Raw genomic sequence first — 20082 nt, forward strand, 5'->3', positions numbered from 1 at the left:
AGAAGTTCATTCTTCACCAGCATCATTTTCTATCCCATTGTCCAGTCCAATCCCTGTCTGAAGAGTTGGCTTTGGGAATGGTTCCTGTCTTGGACTAACAGGAGGTCTGGGGGACCATGACCACCGGGGTCCTTCTAGTCTCAGTCAGACCATTAAGTCTGGTCTTTTTATGAGAATTTGAGGTCTGCATCCCACTGCTCTCCTGCTCCCTCCGGGGTTCCCTGTCCCTGTTGTGTTCCCTGTCAGGGCAGTCATCAGTTCCAGCCAGGCACCATCTAGTTCTTCTGGTCTCAGGCTGATGTAGTCTCTGATTTGTGTGGCCCTTTCTGTCTCATGGGCTCATGATTACCTTGCATCTTTGGTGTTCTTCATTCTCCTTTGCTCCAGGTGGGTTGAGACCAATTGATGCATCTTAGATGGCCTCTTGCTAGCGTTTAAGACCCCAGACGCCTCAGTGGCTGATTTTTCAGAATTAGATTGTCAGGCCTTTCTTCCAAGGCACATTTGGGCAGACTCGAACTTCTAACCCTTCATTTCACAGCTGAGCACATTAGCTGTTGGCACTACCTAGGGACCCTGGAATATAGTAAGGGCTCAGTAAATAATAACTAATTAATACCAGATTCTGTCCATAGAAAATATTCTCCCTAGGTGTGCCAGAACTCTTATTTTCCAATACACATTTTCCAAGAACCTGGGATGTTCCAAGCTCTAGAAATATAAAGATAAATAAGATATCCAGGAATACCCCACATTTGGTAATGCAGAGGTCACAAATTGTTGTCGGGCTGGATCCAGCCAACAGATGTGTTTCATTTAGTCTGCACAATGTTCTTAAGATTTTTGAGCTAATTTTTATAAATCCAGAGATTTTACATAAAAATCCTGCTTCCATCTACTATTGAAAAAAGGCCAGTATTCAAGCTGCCCCTTTAATCAATTAACCACTTCCGGTTTATTTCCATCACTGCCTTTCCACCAGTCTCTTAGCCCAGCTTGCTTTCCTCATCCTGTCACCTGGTCCAATATTGGAGTGCAGGCCGTGCTGTGGGCATGCCGTCAAATGGCAGGAGGTAAAAGCTAAAAGTAGAAAGGGACCCAATTATGAAAAGCCTTGAGGACCAGGACAAAGGCCTTTATACCAAGGGCATTGGAAAACCTTTAGAGTGGTTTTTAACAGAGGATTTAAATGATGAGATTAGCCTTTTGCGAAGATCCCCTCTGACTGCCCTATGGAGAATCAGCTAGAAGATGTCAAAACTGAAAGCAGGGAGAGAGTTAAAAAGCTGTTGGAGTAACTGAGATGAAAGTTAATAGTAACCTAAACTACGGGTATGGCAGTAAAGACAGAGAAATATGGACAGATTTTCAGCATATACAGGAGATAGGATTGATAGGAGTTGATGATTGTGTGGATGTCAAAGTTGAAGGAACAGAAGGAATCAAGGATGACTGTCAAATAGACATGGTAGCTGGCTGGCTGGCTGGTTGACTGAGAAAAGAAACAGAAGAGGAAGAGCAGATCTGTAAGGAAAAATGATAAATTCATTTTTGTTTGTTGGGTTTTAGATGTCTCTCTAAGTTAGGAAATTGTTGTTTATTGTTGCTCATTATTACCTGTCACTGTAGAAGGTACTTTAAAATATTATCTCATTTATCATGACAGGAAGACTAATAATACCATCCACCATTTATTGAGTACTTACTGTTTATTAGAAACTGAGTGAAAGTTATTATCTACATCCTTCCCATGATGAAAACATTATTATTATCTCCATTTGTGAATGAGGGACCTGAGTCTTCCGGAAGTTAATGCACTTGCCCAACGGCTGGCAGCAAGTGCCATAGAAAGGTTTAAGACCTTGTGTTTGACAGATGCCTGAATTATGCCATACTGTCTCTCAAAGAGTTGACATTAACCCCTAAAGAAGCTGAAGTTTAGAAAACTCAATAATGTATTTTAGGGCACATAACCTATAGGTAGAAAAACCAGGATATGAACCTCTGTCCAGGACTTCCAACTGGTTAAAACCGGTTTGCTCATGGCTGATGAAGTGAAACCTGAACAGCTCCATATTTTTACAATTGAGGAGATCTGGAATGATAACCAGAATGGGAAAAATTACATCAAAGGCCTGGAATGGGAGACTCAGAAGAGGCGTAGTGAGCCCTTTCAGGAGCCTGATGCATGAGACTAATTATGGCATAACTGTGGAGAGCGACACACATTCAGAGCTGGGGAGTAGGCTGCCATCTTTGAGAGGGATGCTGCTGTTTTCAATTCTGCTCAAAATTTGAAGCTTAAGAGATTGGTTACTATGCAGTGTGTACGCTGCCGTTGTTTGTTTTCTAAGAGGGAGATTAGGTTTCTAGCAGGGCTTTGGCTCCCAATTTCTCCTGTTCCTGTTATCGTTTCTATTCACCGAAATTTAAAATTTTTTAAAAAATTTGGGTCCGTTCTGGTTTCACTTACTTAGTTAGCCATAACTGAGCCAGGAAGAACCTGGTCAAAACCCTGCCTCCGTCAGACTCCAAACTCCAAGCTCTTTTTTCTACTCCAAACCGGTTGCTGTTGTGTCAGTTATGACTCATGGCAGCCAAATGTATGTGAAAGGAAAACTGTGCTCGATAGGGTTTTCAATGGCTGATTTTTCAGTTTCTTTTTCAGAAAGTAGGCTTTTCTTCCAGGGTGGACTTGAACCTCCAATGTGTCAGTTAACAGCTGAGTACGTTAACCATTTGCATCACCCAAAAATACTAAATAGTTGTTATTAGACCTATGTGAATCCATGACAGTTTTCATTGATTTGTGGGAAACTGAGAAATAATAACCACATAGAGAGTTCTTCATAAAGTTAGATTTATTCAGTTTAAAGAACTGCCCTTTAAGATTGTGTTCTACCTAAATTTTTACTGTTAAAATAGCTCTTTCTATATGGTACTATGGTAATGATATATGATAGCTAGTTGGGGGGAGGATGTTTAATAGTGACCCTATGAAGTCACTGATATTTGATTTTTTTTTTTTTTTTTTTTTACTTACAAAAATGGCAAATTTATATGAGCCAACCTAATTTTTCTTTGGTTTTAATTACTCAGGTAGGGGGAGAGGTAACTCTATATCCCCAAAGTTTTTTAGAAAATTTTCTGATCTATGATGTCCTAAAGTCCAGAAAATCTATTTTGCGTCATGCTGTATCCCTAGAATCAACAGTGCTTTACAAATGAGTAGATGAAAGCAGGCAAAGAGAAAAATTAGTCAAAGCTGAGAGGTTTTAAACCTGGGGGAGCGGAAGGTTGATATGGTCATTAATTTAAAACACACACACACATATACACATGAAAAGACGTATTTTGGGAGAAGCTAATAGATTCGGTTTGAAATTTTAACTTCTAGTGGAATAATATGCTATGTGATTTCTGATACAGGTTCAATTTATTAATTTTGGCTGATGTACTTAATTAAAAACTATTCCTAAGTGTTTTTAAAGTGTTGGCATCCAGGTTTGGAAAAAAAAAGAAGTTTAAAATGTGTTTCTAATGATTGTAGGCTTCTTGTTCCAGGCTGGAACTCCCAGGCATAATACTGTGCTCAGTTTTAAAAACAAAGTCTTGAACTGTGTGCTTAAAACCCATTTTTACCTTCAATTTGTACTCCATCAAGAACTACTGGATTTCTGATTTGGGTGTGGGAGCAGATGTCACTGTGTGAATCTTACTCTTTATTTCGGATCGAATGTGAAAATTGCATCTATAGCAGGAACCTAGGAATTCCCTGTGAGGAAAAAAAGGAGCCGGAGAGAATATGTCTGAGTCAGCACTGGCCTCTCTTTTGTGAGAGTATGCAAATTGCCCATGGCACAGTTCAAGTGCATTCAAATATGTGGCATTTTTTTCACAGCTCATTGTTCTTTATATCTTGTATTTCTGAAGCCCACTTGAGGTTTGCCTACATGATAAATTTCCCTTTCCTGGTCATAAAATAGACAGTGAATTTACAGTAAAGTCTACTTCCTTCATGAAAGCCACTAGGGAGAAGCCTTGGGCCAATCAGTTGTGGCCAGAGAGACAGGGCATTTTGATTACTTAGCTTTGGGACAGAATTCACCCTGCTTTGGCGATTGTAAGGTAGACTTCTCTTCCAATTATTATCAATTACATAGTATATTCCCAGTGTTGTGTCTTATGTCTACCCCTTGGAAGCTCCTTCTCTTGGTCAGATTAATATGTGTAGCCTGCAAAGCAGTCTCTTTCAGGAGCTCATAGAACGGTGCTGCGGATGTTTCTAACGTGTTACAGACGGCATGTCATATCAACCTCTTTCATGGAATGAAATGATCTTTCCATATCTCTTCTTCAGTCTTAATATTTAGGGGTCCCTTGTGCAAAGTCAACACCTTATAATATCCTCAAACCTCACCTTTGAAGGCACACTAATTGTTTCTTTGTTAGAGTAGCAAATCCTAAATTTTAAACACAAAACAAAAAGTAAAGTGACTCACCCAAGGTCACTGCAGCCACTAGTGCAATGAGGGTTCTTTTTCCCCCCCTCCTTCCAGGCTCAAAATGAGCAGCCATGACTTGTTCTGACCTGATGCTGAATCTATAAATGAAACCACGGGGTTTCTTTAAAAAGTAAAAAGTTTTTTAAGGCTTTGCTTATAGCTTCGTTTTTGCTGCTGGCAGTGACTTAGTTGGAAGCTGTTACATCCCTGTTTAGAAGGGTGGGATGTCTGCCGGCCCTGTTGAGATGTCTGTTGTGTCCTTGCAAGACCAGAGAAATATACCAATAGAAAACACATTGGGAAAAGAAAAGTCCACCTGAAAGGCCTTTTGATCTTAAGCAGTGATGTCATGGCCCCTGAGGAAATGGAACCTTGAGAAGAAATGGAGATGATAGATTACTTAGGAGCTTTGCCTGAGGCTGACTCCTAAGAATCTTATGTAGTTGTTGCTAGGAGGTGGGCAATACTGATGCCATATTTTCCCTTGTTGTTTACTCTTTTGTTAAGAACAAGGACTCTGGAGCAAGATAGGTCTTGGTAAATTCTGTCAGCAAATAATTTAGCCTCTTTCTGTCTCAGTTACCTCAGCTTTAAAATGAGGATGATAATAGTACTCAACACATAGGTATGTTATATAGATCAACATGTATAACATGCCTAGCTCAGTAATTAGCACATAGTAAGTGCTTGGTAAGTTTTAGCTATTATTATTATTATTACTATCTTCATGGACCAGCCTGTCTCTTGGCCTGGAGATTTAAGGGTAAATAGTAAAAGAAGTGGGACAGTGTACTGGACCAGATACTTTTCAGAACTCTGATTTCCTCATCTCATCCTACATTTTGAGGATAAGAGAAAGGGAAGGAAACTAACACTTCTCAGGCACCTGCTGTTTGCCACATGCTTTCATGTATTATGTCATTAGGTTGTAATCAATCATATCTATAATTATTGGTTTCCTATCTGTCTCACCAAAAGAAGTAAACGTTATAAGTGCAAAGGCTATGTATGTCTTCTTCATTGCTGGCACATAGTAGATATGTGTTTGCTCACAACCCCTGATTCAGGTAGCTGTTGTTACATTCTTACCATTGTGAAAAATGAAGGCTTCCAGGGTTATAAAAGTACTGGAACCAATCAGAATCTAGATTTTCCTGGCTCGTTTTCCAGTACCAGTTCTTTTTATTTAGAAATGCAAATGATGTAGATAAATTAAACCAAATTGGTTGTTCTTCTATGTAATATGCAAATTGGGATTTTAAGTCTTTAAGCTAGAGAAGTCATCTCCTTTGTCCCTCTGCTGGATAATCTGGGTTTAAATGAAGACAGAATTGCGGATCTTTTGCATCATTTTGAAAGAGAGACATTTATTTTGATCTACAATGGAAGGAATAATACCAACGTTTTCCATTTAGAAGGCAGTTTAGAATTTTTGTATAGTTCCTATGAGTATCATTTATTGGCCTTTCCCAATTCTTGTCTATTTTCAACTGTGACCCTTTAAAGTGGAGGCCATGGTGTCACCTTCACTGTGGATCCTTCTTTCATGGCTGTCTCTGAAATCCACCCAGGTGGATTTAGGATTTAAGTTCTTGAACTTTGAATCATTTAACAATGACCATTTATAAGGCTTATATTCTATTCTTCCATATGTTAAAGAAACAACACAAAGTTCATCATATTAGTATATAGGAGACAGACACATAAAAAGATACAATATAATGTTGCAAATATCATCTAAGGGATACCTCTCAGGGGCTCAAGGAAGAATTATGGAATGGGTGGCTTTTGAGTTAATTTTATGTCATATAATCTGTTTGGGAGTAAAATCTTAAAAGAGCTGGGAGATTTTAGAATATTTCTTCCATAAAGGAGAAATAAGGAAAGAATGAAAATGAGCGAGAAAACTCTGGCCCTTAAGAGTAAGTTAGAAAGTGATGGAACAATCATCCAGGGGACCTACGCTGCAGTCTCAGGGTATTACGCACTGGGGTAAATCTCTCAGGTTGTAAACCAATAGGGAATTGATGGGACAGGATAAATTTGTAACCTAATCTAATAATTGAATGGCTGGGCATAACCTGATCATTATCTAACATATTGTTGAAAATGTAATGGGAGACTGTTAAAGAAAGGATGTGTTAATATGCCCAGAAAAAGAGGCTTGGTAAAAGTATACCATAGTTATTCCAGCATTCCCTAAGGAGAATGAGTCCCATCTAGGGAATTTGTTTTGACAGATGGAGTCTTAGAGCAGAGTTAGGAATATGGGGCTGTCATAGCTTGATTCCATTTACTGTCATCATTCGTATCGTTATTAACTATTTATTTGCTGGGTACTATGTTAACTGGAGCCCTGGTGGCACAGTGGTTAAGAGCTCAGCTGCTAACCAAAAGGTCGGCAGTTCGAATCCACCAGCTGCTCCTTGGAAACCCTATAGGACAATTCTCTGCTGTCCTGTAGGGTAGCTATGAGTCAAAATCGACTCAATGGCAATGTTTTTTTGTTGTTGTTGTTTGTTTATATTAAGTGCTTTTCATTTATTACCTCATTTAATCCTTTCACTATTCCTAAAGTATAAATACTCTTCCTGCCCCCTTCTCCCAGAAACCCTGCTGGCGTATTGGTTAAGAGCTACTGCTGCTAACCAAAAGGTCAGCAGTTTGAATCCACCAGGCACTCCTTGGAAATTCTATGGGGCAGTTCTACTCTGTCCTGTAGGGTCGCTATGAGTTGAAATTGACTCGACGGCACTGGGTTTGGTTTTTGTTTTTTTTTTCCCCCATTTTATAGATGAGGAAACTGAGGCTCAGAGAAATCAGATAACCTGCTCAGGATTGCAGAACTGTTAAGGATTTAGGGTCACAAACTCCCAACACTTCATTATGTATGTCTTGCTCTCATTTCCTATCCATATCAGTTTACCTACTTCCTTCTGCACTAGACCTTGCTACCTGGCTGTCTCTCAGACACTTACCAAGAGCCAGAGCAAAGCTATCCTTTCTCCTATCCAAATCAGTTTCTCTCAATGTTCCCTTCCTTGTCCAAGCCTAAATGCAGGAGTTCATGCCTTAGCATGAACCAAAAAAAAAAACCCAAACCCATTGCTGTCAAGTCGATTCTGACTCATAGCAACCCTATACGGCAGAGTAGAACTGCCCATAGGGTTTTCAAGGTGCGGCTGGTAGATTCAAACTGCTGACCTTTTGGTTAGCATCCATAGCTCGCCATAGCTCTTAACCAGTGTGCAGCCAGGGCTGCTAGAGTGAAACACCACAGGGGAATTTCCCCTGTAAATTTGCCTGTCAAGAAAGGATGGAGTTTTGGGCGGGGGGCAGGGGGAGTGGGAGACAGACGTAAGCGTTCAGGTAAGTTTATGAGTATCATTATTTTCCATTAATAAACTGCCCTTTAGCTTATATATCAGTTTTCTGCATGTTTTGTTATTTTGCTATTCCCCTAAGTCTGAACTCAGCACTCTTCTATGGGGCTCAAGACTAACTTAGGGTATAGGGGTTAACCATGTGACAGAAGAAGAAAAAACTCTGGCAGAAGTGACCATCAACAGATATCTGATAGACCTAAAGCCTGACACCTCTTAAAGGCCAGAAGAAGGATTTGGAAATAACAAACATGCATTGACCGCTGGGAACCCAGATGAGTCAGACGAGTGGATAGAACTTGTACGACTGGTGTTTTGGTCATTTTTGAGATAGACTGAAACAAACAAACAAAAAAACCAAACCCATTGCCATCAAGTCGATGTTGACTCATAGCTGTTAAATAGTACTTAACCGGTGAAGTTGGAAAAAGCAATTGAGCCCTCCAATGCTGCTAACTGGTTGTATCTTTTATGTTTTAGGAAGACACCCCCCAGGTGGTTGGTCAAGGCATAGAGGAAGATCAGCAGAAGGCTTTGGACTACTCAACTGACAATGTACGTAACTTGCACTTTTGGTTATTCTCTACTGAGATAGTGTGCGTTATAAACTGGGTTCCAGAAGAAAAGGAGGTGGTTGCAATGAAATCAAATTCTTTATTACTTCGCAGGAGGTTATGGTGCATCTTGCACCCTGAAGTCAATTGAAAACCTTATCACCCGTTACGTGTAAGGTGTGTGGACATAGCTCTGTTCATCTCCCTGTGCTGATACTTTGAGCAGGAGTTTAAAAGTGGGGCATCTGTGAAAACACCCTTGCAATTAATTTCAGAAAATGGCAAGTTTTACATAAGGTTATAAGTAAAAATTTTAAATGAAATTTTTTGTTTTACGAAAATAGAAACAATAATTTTAATGTTCTTTGCATTTTAAATTTCATTTCTCTTAGAAGAGCTATCAACTTTTGGCTGCCAAATGTTTATACCTTTATAACTTGTTGAGTGTTCTTTTTCAAATCTTGATTTTTCATTTCTGGTGGCTAGGTTTATACTTTTGTTCTGTGAAAATGTACATTATTTTATGCTGTTTTTATGTTTAAAAAAACTATAGATTATTAAAGGTTATGGGAAATATGATATTGCAAACATTGCCAAAGAAAATACCTTTGAAGAATCTCCAAAATTGTATACTAAATACCTAAGTGAAAATAATAAAGGTATAGAAAGACCTTTAAAAATGACAAAACTCAATTCATCTCAAAACCTGTAAGCAATTATTTAAAATTTTAAAACCAGATTTTTCTTTACGTAATATATTTGCAAATACTATTAATGTTTTGAAGGGGCCATGGTGACGCAGTAGTTAAGCGCTCAGCTGCTAACTGAAAGGCTGACGGCTTGACCCCGCCAGCTGCTCCAAAATGTGGTAGTCTGCTTCCATAAAGAATACAGCCTTGGAAACCCCATGGGGCAGTTCTGCTCTGTCCTATAGGGTCGCTATGAGTCGGAATCATTCGGGTTATTAATGTGTTAATACTTTCTATACTACCTCCATTTCAAGGCAATATCAAGCATCTCTAAAATTTTGTAACCGCAGCATTTTAGAGCTGAAACAAATCCTAAAAATCATCTGGCTTTTCTTTTCCCTGCTGAAGAATGATCACTTAAACATCTACCGCATTCTCCTTTGGGAAAGTGATTATATAACCCTTTTCTGTGGCTGCAGAAGAGAAATTGCCCAGGGATCAGTAGGCAGCATCCGCAGTGAGGCTGTGTCAGCTCCTTATAAAGAGCTTTCCAACTGGTTGAGCTATTCCAAAATGGGATGAGCTTCCTCATGGAAATGAAACGCTTTCAATCCAAAGCTGGATGGTAGTTTATCAATATGTTATAACAGGAAAGGAAAACAATAATAGCTGTCATTAATTGAGCTCCTAGGTTGTTCTTGGCACGGTGGTGGATTTATTTACGTGCATTCTTCTTTTTTTAATCTTCACAACAACACCGCAAGTTGTGGATTTATCACCACTGATTTACAGATGAGAACATTTAGGTATAAAGAGGTTAAATGATATGCCTGTGGTCACACAGCTAATTAATGATAGCAAACTAAGCAAGTCATATCTTCTTCTGTGTTGTGACTTTTCTATTAGGAGGACCTAATGACATACAGACTTTTCCCAGAAAAATACTGATAAGAGTCATTTTGTTATAATGATAGAGGTCTATAGCCACCAGAAGTTTTCTGTGTGTCTCTTAGAAGTCCATTCACCCTAGGTTAAGAATGGCTTAACTTTAACAATAAGTCCCAAGCTCAATAAAAAAAAAAAAATTTTTTTTTTTTTTTTTAAATAAATAAAATTCGCTTGGGCACCACACCCCTAGATAACAATTTATTTGGTCTGGGATGGGGAGGGGACAGTCCCAGCATTCTTAATTTTTATAAATGTTCTCTAGAACTTTAAGAAGACAGGGATGAGAACCACTGGTTTAGTCAGCTTGGATGACCTATATAGCCCATCCCAGCCTTCATACTGTAATAAAAAATAAAACAAACAAACAAGCAGAAAAACAAACCCATTGCCATCAAGTTGATTCCAACTCATAGTGACCCCATAGGACAGAGTAGAATTGCCCCATAGGGTTTCCAAGGCTCTAATCTTTATAGAAACAGGCTGCCACACCTTTCTTTTGAAGAGCAGCTGGTGGGTTCAAACCACCAAACTTTTGGTTAGCAGCCTAGCACTTAACCACTGCGCATCAGGGCTCCGTTGTAATATAGTGATATACAAAAGCAAATACAATCTTTCTGATATTTCATGTTTAGTAGTTTGAGTTTGTGTCAATGGGTGAGTAACGTTAGTTCATGTACACCCATCACTATTCCTGACAACCATATGAGTGCTGCCTGTAAATATATGTTAGGACGTGTTACTGGTTTCTGTGGACTTGTTTCCTCATTTTTAAATTGAGGTCAATTCCACCAATATTTATTGGCCGCCTATTGTGCACCAGATGGTACAAGGAACTGGGTTATAAAGATAAGCAACAAACTTTCCCTATTATTACAGAAGTCATAATTCAGTCATTGCTCTATCTTGTGTTGCTTTCCTGTTTTAAAAGTCACATGATTTTCAACTAAATAGACAATAGATAAGTGGTAACTTTGAGGAAGGGTAAAACAGTACACAATACTGGGGAAGCCAGCACAATTTGTATAAGGCAAGGTCATGGAAGCTCCATAGACACATCCAAACTCCCTGAGAGACCAAATTACTGAGCTGAGGGCTGTGGGGACCATGCTTTTAGGGAACATCTAGCTCAATTGGCATAACATAAAGAAAATGTTCTACATTCTACTTTGGTAAGTGGTGCCTGGGGTCTTAAAAGCCTGTAAGCGGCCATCTAAAATACTCCACTGATCCCACCCCTTTGGGAGCAACGGCAAATGAAGAAAACCAAAGATAAAAGCAAAAGATTAGTCCAAAGGACTAATGGACCACAACTACCATGGCCTCCACCAGGCTGAGTCCAGTACAACTAGATGGTGCCCAGCTACCACCACTGATTGCTCTGACAGGAATCACACAGATAGAGGGTCCCTGACAGAGCTTGAGAAAAATGTAGAGCAAAATTCTAACTCACAGAAAAAGACCAGACTTACTGGACTGACAGACACTAGAGAAACCCCAGGAGTATGACCCCCAGACACCCTTTTAGCTCAGTAATGAAGTCACTCCTGAGGTTCACCCTTCAGCCAAAGATTAGACAGGCCCATAAAACAAAACGAGACTAAAGGGGTACACCAGCCCAGGGGCAAGGACTAGAAGGCAAGAGAGAACAGGAAAGCTAGTAATAGGGAACCCAAGGTCAAGAAGGGAGAGTGTTGACATGTCATGGAGTTGTTAACCAATGTCAGAAAACAAGATGAGTACTGTTTAATGAGAAGCTAATTTGTTCTGTAAACCTTCACCTAAAGTACAATTTAAAAAAAAAAGTCACATGGTTTTCAGAAAAAAAAAACTGTAGCTTGCATTGAGGTTTGTTAGTAATCCATGGTCTTTCTTTAGACAACACAAAAGTCAGACATAAATCGGAGTTAAGGTATAGGCTTAATTGCTGCAAGAAGTTTCTCTTTCACACAGCAGTCTGACTGTAATCATTTTGGGGGCGATATGTCATCTCAACAGTGTCATATACTCAAGCACCTCTCACCTAATTTCTCTACCAGCCTCAAAACATGGGATTCATTTTTATTTTTAAGATGGCTGATGTGGTTATTACTCTCATAACCACATTCCACACGGGGAGAAGGGGAAAGCAGGATCCTTCTGTGAAAATTGCACCGTTCACTTCTGTTTATATCCCATTGGCCAAAACTTAGTCTCTGGACACACCAGCTTCAAGGAAGTTGGGAACTAGGATCCTTAGAGTAATCAATTATCTAGGTTATTCCAGTGTTCAGTTTTCTGGTAGCAACTTTTTATTTGTCTTTTTTTTCCACCTCCTTCTTTTTAAAATCAATGATAAATATGTAATTTTAAAAATTTTTTTATGTTATATATGCAACAAAATTTTCCCGCTTCAACATTTTTCACATGTAGAATTCAGTGACATTATGTTTATCATGTGATAAATATATACTGGGATAGGTATTGTTAAGCGAGCATATAGTTCATGTTAAATGATGGTGATAGAGAAACTGCAGACAAAGATGAACACCCATATGATCATTGACTAGCAACTGTTTGAGAAACACTTCAAGCTACTGACTTTCAGTTCTACCTGTCTCTCTAATTAGCTGTGTGATTTTGGATGTGTCACTTCACATTTGTGTCTTGTTATCTTTACCAATAAAAGAGTAAGATTGTCTAACTCTCAGGGTTGTTCTCATAATTGGATAAATTCATGGGTGGGTAAGTGTTTTGAAAACTAAAAAGCACAATACAAATTTGGACTGGGTAATTTGTTTTAGCTGCTTCATACTGCACAATTCCTTGTATTGAGGCACAGTCTTCCATTTCTTGGGGTGTTATGGTTCTGGAGCAGTTACCTTCGTCCTATTTCTAGACTCCAGGGACAGCCTGGTGCTTCACTGCCTCCACCGGAATCTTCCAGCTGGGGATGAGTTCCCTGGTTAACCACAGATCCAGGAGGCAGGTCAGGTCACTACCTATGTTCTTCACTGCCTGATAAGCAAGCTGGGACCTTTTTGTTTTTTCATATTTTATTTTAAACTAATATTCATCAAGGTATGTCAGCAAAACTTCAGAATTTCAAGTTAATTTTCCAAAACTCACAATGGCATAGGTCCCTATACCTTCACTGAATTGCAGATTTCATTTCCTACCCTGAGTTTCCCGTTTCTTCCATTTTTGCTCTTCTATATTCACTCATTCACTTACTCATTCATCAAACATTTATTGAGGGCCTGCTATGTTCCAGGCACTGGGAAATAAGTGTGAATAAGGTACAGTTCTTTTAGATGAATTAAAGGTCATTGATGTACCTGGCATTTAGTAGGCTTTCAGTAGATGTTTATTGTTTTCCTTTCCTGCACTGCAGGTTGCTCAATTAACCCACCTAATGCATATTTGACTTTTGTGAAGTGCCCAAAAGAGATGGACAGTATTGTATGCATAGAACATCTGTAGCCTAGATTGTTTTTCAAGGGATACAATATAGGTATGTGAATAAGTAGAAGTTGTAACTTCTGTCTGTCTGTTTTTTGCTTCATGCCCCAGCTTTGTATACAGACCACAGAGTGACTTCAGCTTTTTTCCTTTCTTCCTTCCTTGGTCCATTCTTCACCAAAGCATTTTTAGACGTAAAGTTAAATGGAGAAGCATGAGGAATGGGGCAAAAATCATCCAAACTTCCTTGTCCCACTCCCTCACCCTGTAATCTCAAAAGGCAATAGTAGAGGGTGTCATTGTTTTGATTAACAATATACTAGTTTTAAAGTGTTCTTCTCTTGTTATCTTTCTTCTCCTTGAAATTAACCCAATTTTTCTTCCTGTTTTAGACTGCCAGCCAGATGAAACAGCAAAAATATTCTACAAAAGTCTCCTTCAGTTCACAAGAGATACCATTATCACCAACTCCATTATACCACGAAACAGACCCTACAGGCTATGGTATGATACTTTCTCTCTAGAAGCAGAATTGGCTCATCAAACCAATTCATGCTTATGGCTAAAATCAAATCAAATAGGAGGAAGAGGTTGTGATGTACTGAAAGAGCACTGGACTGGGAGTCAGAAGGCCTGGCTTTGCGTCCCTGCTCCTCCTCGTTACCTTTGGGACTCGGGCAGGTCACTTCACCTCTGACATGATTTTTCTTCTCACTGTGATTGGGATAATGCTTCTTGCTTGTGGCTTATTGAATAGAAAAGTGCTAGAACAGAGCAGGCCCTCAGTAAATGCTATTCAAATCTGAGGCCTACAAATTAGTCTCCCATAATCTCTCAAATTGTTTAGTTCATGAGTAATATCCCTTAAAAATAAAATTGAACCAAGTTTTTAGCCTTGTATATGTTGATGTAAGCTATTAGAAGACTTCTACTTTTCAGTGCTTAAAGAAATCAGTATTCGCTTTTTGTCTTAGAATTCCTGACTTGAATTATGCTGTTTGGGGTTGAAAATAGAACTTCAGAATGAATAATGGGCATTTTACCTTGCTTTTATGCAATACAAGTCAGCAACAAATGGGCTATTTAAAACACTATCGGTACCAATGACAAAACATAATGCTGCATTAATTTAGCAAGATTGAAACCTTTATGGAGTCTGCCTTACATATATTTTTCTGTAAATATTAACTCATAAAAAGTTTACCAAGCAGAGACAATTTTAAAGCATTTAATTTTTACTGAAATACTTGATGAATGTGGTTCAGCAAACTATGACCCATAGGCCAGATATGACCCATCATCTGTTTTTATATAGTCTGATGGCTGAACATAATTTTCACATTTTTTAAAGATTGAAAAAAAAAATCTAAAGACGAATATTTCAGAAAACCATATGAAATTGAAATTTCCGTATTCATAAATAAAGTTTTATTGAAACAGTTATTTGTTTATGTATTGTCTATAGCTGCTTTCCCACTGTAATAGCAGAGTTGAATAGTTGCTACAGAGACTGTATTTACTACCTGGTCTTATTACTGAAAAAGTTTGCTGACCCCTGATGTAGATCAGTTGAGTTTTGTTGTTGTTGTTTGTTTTTGAATATTTTTGTGTGTTTTAGGTGAAAGTTTACACAGTAAATTAGACTCCCATTCAACAATTCATACACAAATTGTTCCATGGCTTTGGTTACAATCCCCACAATGTGTCAGCACTCCCACCATTTCTACCCCACTGCCCCATCCATCTAGCTTCCCTGTGCCTCCTTGCCTTCTCATCTTCGCTTTTTAACAAATATTGACTGTTTTGTCTCCTATAGTTGAATATTTAAAGAAGCACATTCCTCATGGGTATTATTGTTTATTTCATAGGCCAATCTATTATTTGGCTGAAAGGTAACCTCCAGGAGTGGCTTTAGTTCCAGGCTAAAAGGGTACCTTAGGGCAGTAGTCTTGGGGGTTCATATAGTCTCTATCAGTCCAGTAAGTCAGGTCTTTTTAATGAACTTTTGTTCTACAAGACCAATTGAGTTTTGACAATATGTATCACATATTTATACCTACATAGGGAGTCCTGGTGGCACGATGATTAAGCACTTGACTGCTAATGAAAAGATTGGAGGTTCGAACTCACAGAGCAGCTCTGTGGGAGAAAGATCTGGTAGTCTGCTCCCATGAAGATTACAACCTAGAAAGCTCTATAGTGCAGTTCTATTCTGCCACTTGGGGTCTCTGTAAGTCAAAGTTAACTTGACGGCAGCTAATAATAAAACAAATACCTAAATTCCGTGAAAGACTATAGTATGCCAGACGCTGGGCTGGGCACATCATACACATTGTTTGTTTAATCCTTCTAACAGCCTAGTGAATAGTGGTTACATGCATTTTTTCAATGAGGAATAAGTCCCAGTTTCACCCACCTATTAATTTTCTAATGAGGACCCAAATCCACACTCTCAACACTCCAAAACCTGTATGTTTTTGTCATAACGTTCATGATTATTGCTTAGTCAGAACAGAACCCCTCACAGGGTTTCTAGAGCCTATTTCCTTTTACTGGCAAACAAGATAATAAATATTTCAGGATTGCAGCCCATATAGTCTGTGTCCAGTTCTGTGGAAGCAGCCGTAGACTAGACATAGATGAATGAGTATGTCTGTGTTCCTGTACAGTTTTATTTATGGACACTGAAATTTGAATTTTTGTATAATTTTTACATGTCACAAAATATTATTCTTAGTTTTGTTTGTCTTGTTTTTCTAACCTTTTTAAAATACAAGAACCATTCTCAGCCCATGGTTTCATAGTCTTCTGACGGCTGCTTTTACACAGGTTTAAGGAGCATTGTGAAATCTGATCATGGCCCTGTGCATCCGCTGCAGCTGACCAGCAGCCGGAACCTTCAATTATTAGCCCTTTACTGAATTATGTCACAATATAAAAATCAATATTCATGATAATCAGCCTTATTATCTCTGAAAGCTATTCTGTGTACAAGATTTCCTTGAAATTGCTTAACATCTTCAACGTTTTGGTTTTCCAGTGGGTTGGTTTCAGTCATCAGGAAAATGCACATATGTAGGATTTATGCAGCTGTTAAGTGCTCTGCTGCTAACTAAAAGGTTGGTAGTTCAAACCCAGCAAACGGCTCCGAAGGAGAAAGACCTGGTGATCTGCTTCTGTAAAGATTACAGCCAAGAAAACCCTCTGGGGCAGTTCTGCTCTGTCATATGGCTTGGCTATGAGTCGGAGTCAACTCGACAGTACCCAGCAACAACAGAAATTTATGCTGGGTAAATGGGTGTTATTAATCATCTTTTCTTAGTCAGTAAGCATTTTTTTCTCTAATAATTTTGAAAAACCCAGTCTAAAACAATGACTAGAAAAAGAAACCTTTATAAAATAATAGTAACTCTTTTAACAAGTTTTTCACTTATGGACACAGCAATTAATTCTTGAGGGTTCTGTTTATATTATTTTTTACTATGTATAAAATACATTTGTGGATAATTTTTAGGTGATAGTTATTTTGGTATATTTTACTTTATTGATTAAATCCTTTATACATCTCAATGTATATGATGTGTTGTAATTGAAAGTATTTAAACATTTCTTAATTAGTATTTTATAACTCAGAATCTGTTGTTATACCAATTTTTATTCTCATTATATCATATACCTGTATATACCAAATAATTTAATTATCTTAAATTTTCCCATGCCAATTTTCATGGTGTATTTTGAGATTTAAAAAGTTCTAAGTTTAAAATTTATAGAAGTTTGGGGTGGGAGGTTAGGGGATAGTTACTGTTTTAATATCAAATTTTTTAGGAATGTCATGTTTCATCCCTGGTGACAGGGCAGTCATGACCCAGCTTTTGCCATCATGGTGCTTGGCAGAAAAAGAGTGAAATGGTAATACCTGGAAACCCTCCCCTATAATGAAGTGTGCAAGCTGAGCTGCATGTCCTCGACATGCATCTTTGCCAGTCATTTTATGTTTATTCCTTTTCCAGGTGATTGCCAGGATCTTCTGTCAGTGGACCCTGCAACGTGCCCCATTGTCCCTGGCCAGGAAATGATTATAGAAATATCCAAGGGACGCTCGGGCCTTGGTCTCAGCATCGTGGGAGGAAAAGACACACCCCTGGTAAGGCTCTAGAAATGAATATATCCACTGAATCAGTTGTTGAGCCTCGTTATGGCCCTGTGTCGCATCTATAGAACACTTGGCTTTTTCATAGTAAAAAACATAATGATAAATATGTGTGCATCCATATTCCAGCCAGCTTTCAAGTATTTATCCCAGATGTTTAATTTTCACCAGAATTTCCTCCATGTAGGATATTTGTGGGTTTTTTTAGGTTTTTTTTTGTTTGTTTCATTTTGTTTTTAATAAGTGCTTTTTTGGACCAACAACATAATAGCAGCATTTAGATATCTTACAACAGGATTTAAAACAGTGCCTGGTACATACTAAATGTTCAATAATTATCATCTGTTGTTATTATCACCACATTCATTATTATTGAATGAAATGCTAGATAAAAGCATGCATTAATTTTTCCAGCCCAACAGTTTAGGCTTTTGTTTTATTTTTACCGTGTTCGTATGTACTCTTTTTTTTTAAGTAGTCTACAATGTTAGTTTTTGCTTGGACGAATGAACTTTCATTACGGTATAAGTACCTTTTGTTTATCACTAGTCAGTGGTGCCAGTAAAATGTAGAACTTTTGCTGGGTTTTGACTTACTCAAAATAATCAAGTCCCTAACTGTTTTATGTATGTTTGAATAGGTAATACTTACACATTATACAAAATTAAACTGAAACCAAACCAAAAACCAAACCCTTGGCTGTCGAGTTGATTCCAACTCAGAATGACCCTATAGGATAGAGTAGAACTGCCCCACAGGGTTTCCACAGCTGTAATCCTTACAGAAGCAGACTGCTACATCTTTCTCCCACAGAGCAGCTGGCAGGTGTGAATCTCTGACTTTTCAGTTAGCAGCCAACCTCTTAACCACTGTGCCACCAGCGCTCCTTAAACTGATTCACAAAAGTATAAAATAAAAAATGTCCTTTTTACTCCTATGCCCTAACCCCATTTTCCCCCTACCAGTGCCTCTCTCCAGATATACCCTTCTTAATAAATATGTTTTTAAATGAATATTTTGATATTTCTTTTGCCCATTTTATTTAGTAAGGCAGTAAATTGCATATACCAGACTTACAGATAAAATAGAAGTTTTTTTTTTTTTCCCTAGTTTTGGCAGGTATATAATGTTTCCGTCTTAGAACTGTTGTGGGGTGGGCAGATTCGATTCTATTTTTCTATAATAAACAGTCCCCTAAAGTACAAGAACAGTGTATGCTACAGAAACCTGGGTCTTAATGCCTTTTATGTGTTTCCTGGTCATGGCCCTTCTCCCTCCTAGCATCCTGCCTAATCTAGAGAACTCACGTGTTTGCCTTACTAGTGGACCACCTGAACCTAAATATGCTCGGAGCCTGGTGTATATTTATTGAAGAATTTTATCTGCTTCAATTTGATTAAAGTATGGTTAAAGCTTTTCTCTGGAATTCTGAATAATTTATTTCCTAAATTATTTTCCCTTTGCTGGGACCGCTGTGTGTGGCTTTCTACGTACACTATGATGTTTTTATCAGCTTAGATGGAACTGGGAACATCTGGAGTTAACTGGACTCAGCAACCAGTTTTGGCTGTTAGCCCCGCTCTTGGGTTTTTATCTCCTTAATACCCCAGAACTTTCCTACATTTCTCGTTGTCCGGCTTCGGATGCTATCTATTCAGCTTTTGTCACTGAGCAAATTCTTCATTACAGGGTTTCCGTCAAGTGATTTGGTCTAAGCTTTATTTTTTATGTAGTGTTTTTACTAATGCCTTCTATGGGGTCACTATGAGTCAGAATCGACTTGACAGCAATGGGTTGTTTGTTGTTCTATATTATCTGGCCTTTCAGAGGCTCATAGAAACACTTTGACCAGCCTGCCAGCCATCTTGCTAGCTCCTACTATATGTAGAAGGTAACACACACCAACACAGATCCAAACCAGACCACTGTTCCCGGAAACCCCAGAATGTATTCCAGCCTCTGCACTCTGCTCCTCTCCTCAAATTCCTCTCTTCCTGTCCCCTCCCCACCCCCACCTCAGTCAAGATTCTGTACCCCTCCAAGTCCCCTCTTCACCAAGAAAGTCTTTTCTTGGCTTCTTTAGCCTCCTTGATATCTCCTGGGCTGACCTCAGAGCTCATGTTTAACCAATCCTCTCTTTCAGCTCTCAGTGATATTTCATCTCTACCATCTATTAGCTGGGGCAAGTTCCTTAACCTCTCAGAGCCTATTTCTTGATCTATCCATGGGAATAGTAATACCTTATAGTGTTATTAGGAGGATCAAAGAGATGACCTGGGTACAGTGTGAGCTTTGGGCCTAGAACATAGTAAGCAATTGCACATGACATGTGTTTTCTCCAAGCCTTAATTTCTACATGTGCAAAATAGACTTTAATACTGACTCACTGGGTTGTGGTGAGGATCAGAGGCT

The 20082-nt window shown here is 38.6% G+C and overlaps 1 protein-coding gene across 2 annotated transcripts in view; it reads left to right on the forward strand.

Moving 5' to 3' along the window:
- The window catches only part of PATJ (PATJ crumbs cell polarity complex component), a 415355-nt gene that overhangs the window by 325436 nt on the left and 69837 nt on the right, over positions 1–20082 (forward strand). For both annotated transcript variants that reach the window (XM_010591221.3, XM_010591223.3), the window contains exons 32-34: positions 8369–8443; positions 13910–14021; positions 17531–17664. In XM_010591221.3, the coding sequence (XP_010589523.1) occupies positions 8369–8443; positions 13910–14021; positions 17531–17664 (321 nt within the window). The remainder of the gene's footprint in view (positions 1–8368; positions 8444–13909; positions 14022–17530; positions 17665–20082) is intronic.

Source organism: Loxodonta africana, chromosome 3, assembly GCF_030014295.1.
Source record: "Loxodonta africana isolate mLoxAfr1 chromosome 3, mLoxAfr1.hap2, whole genome shotgun sequence".
Lineage (NCBI taxonomy): Eukaryota > Metazoa > Chordata > Mammalia > Proboscidea > Elephantidae > Loxodonta > Loxodonta africana.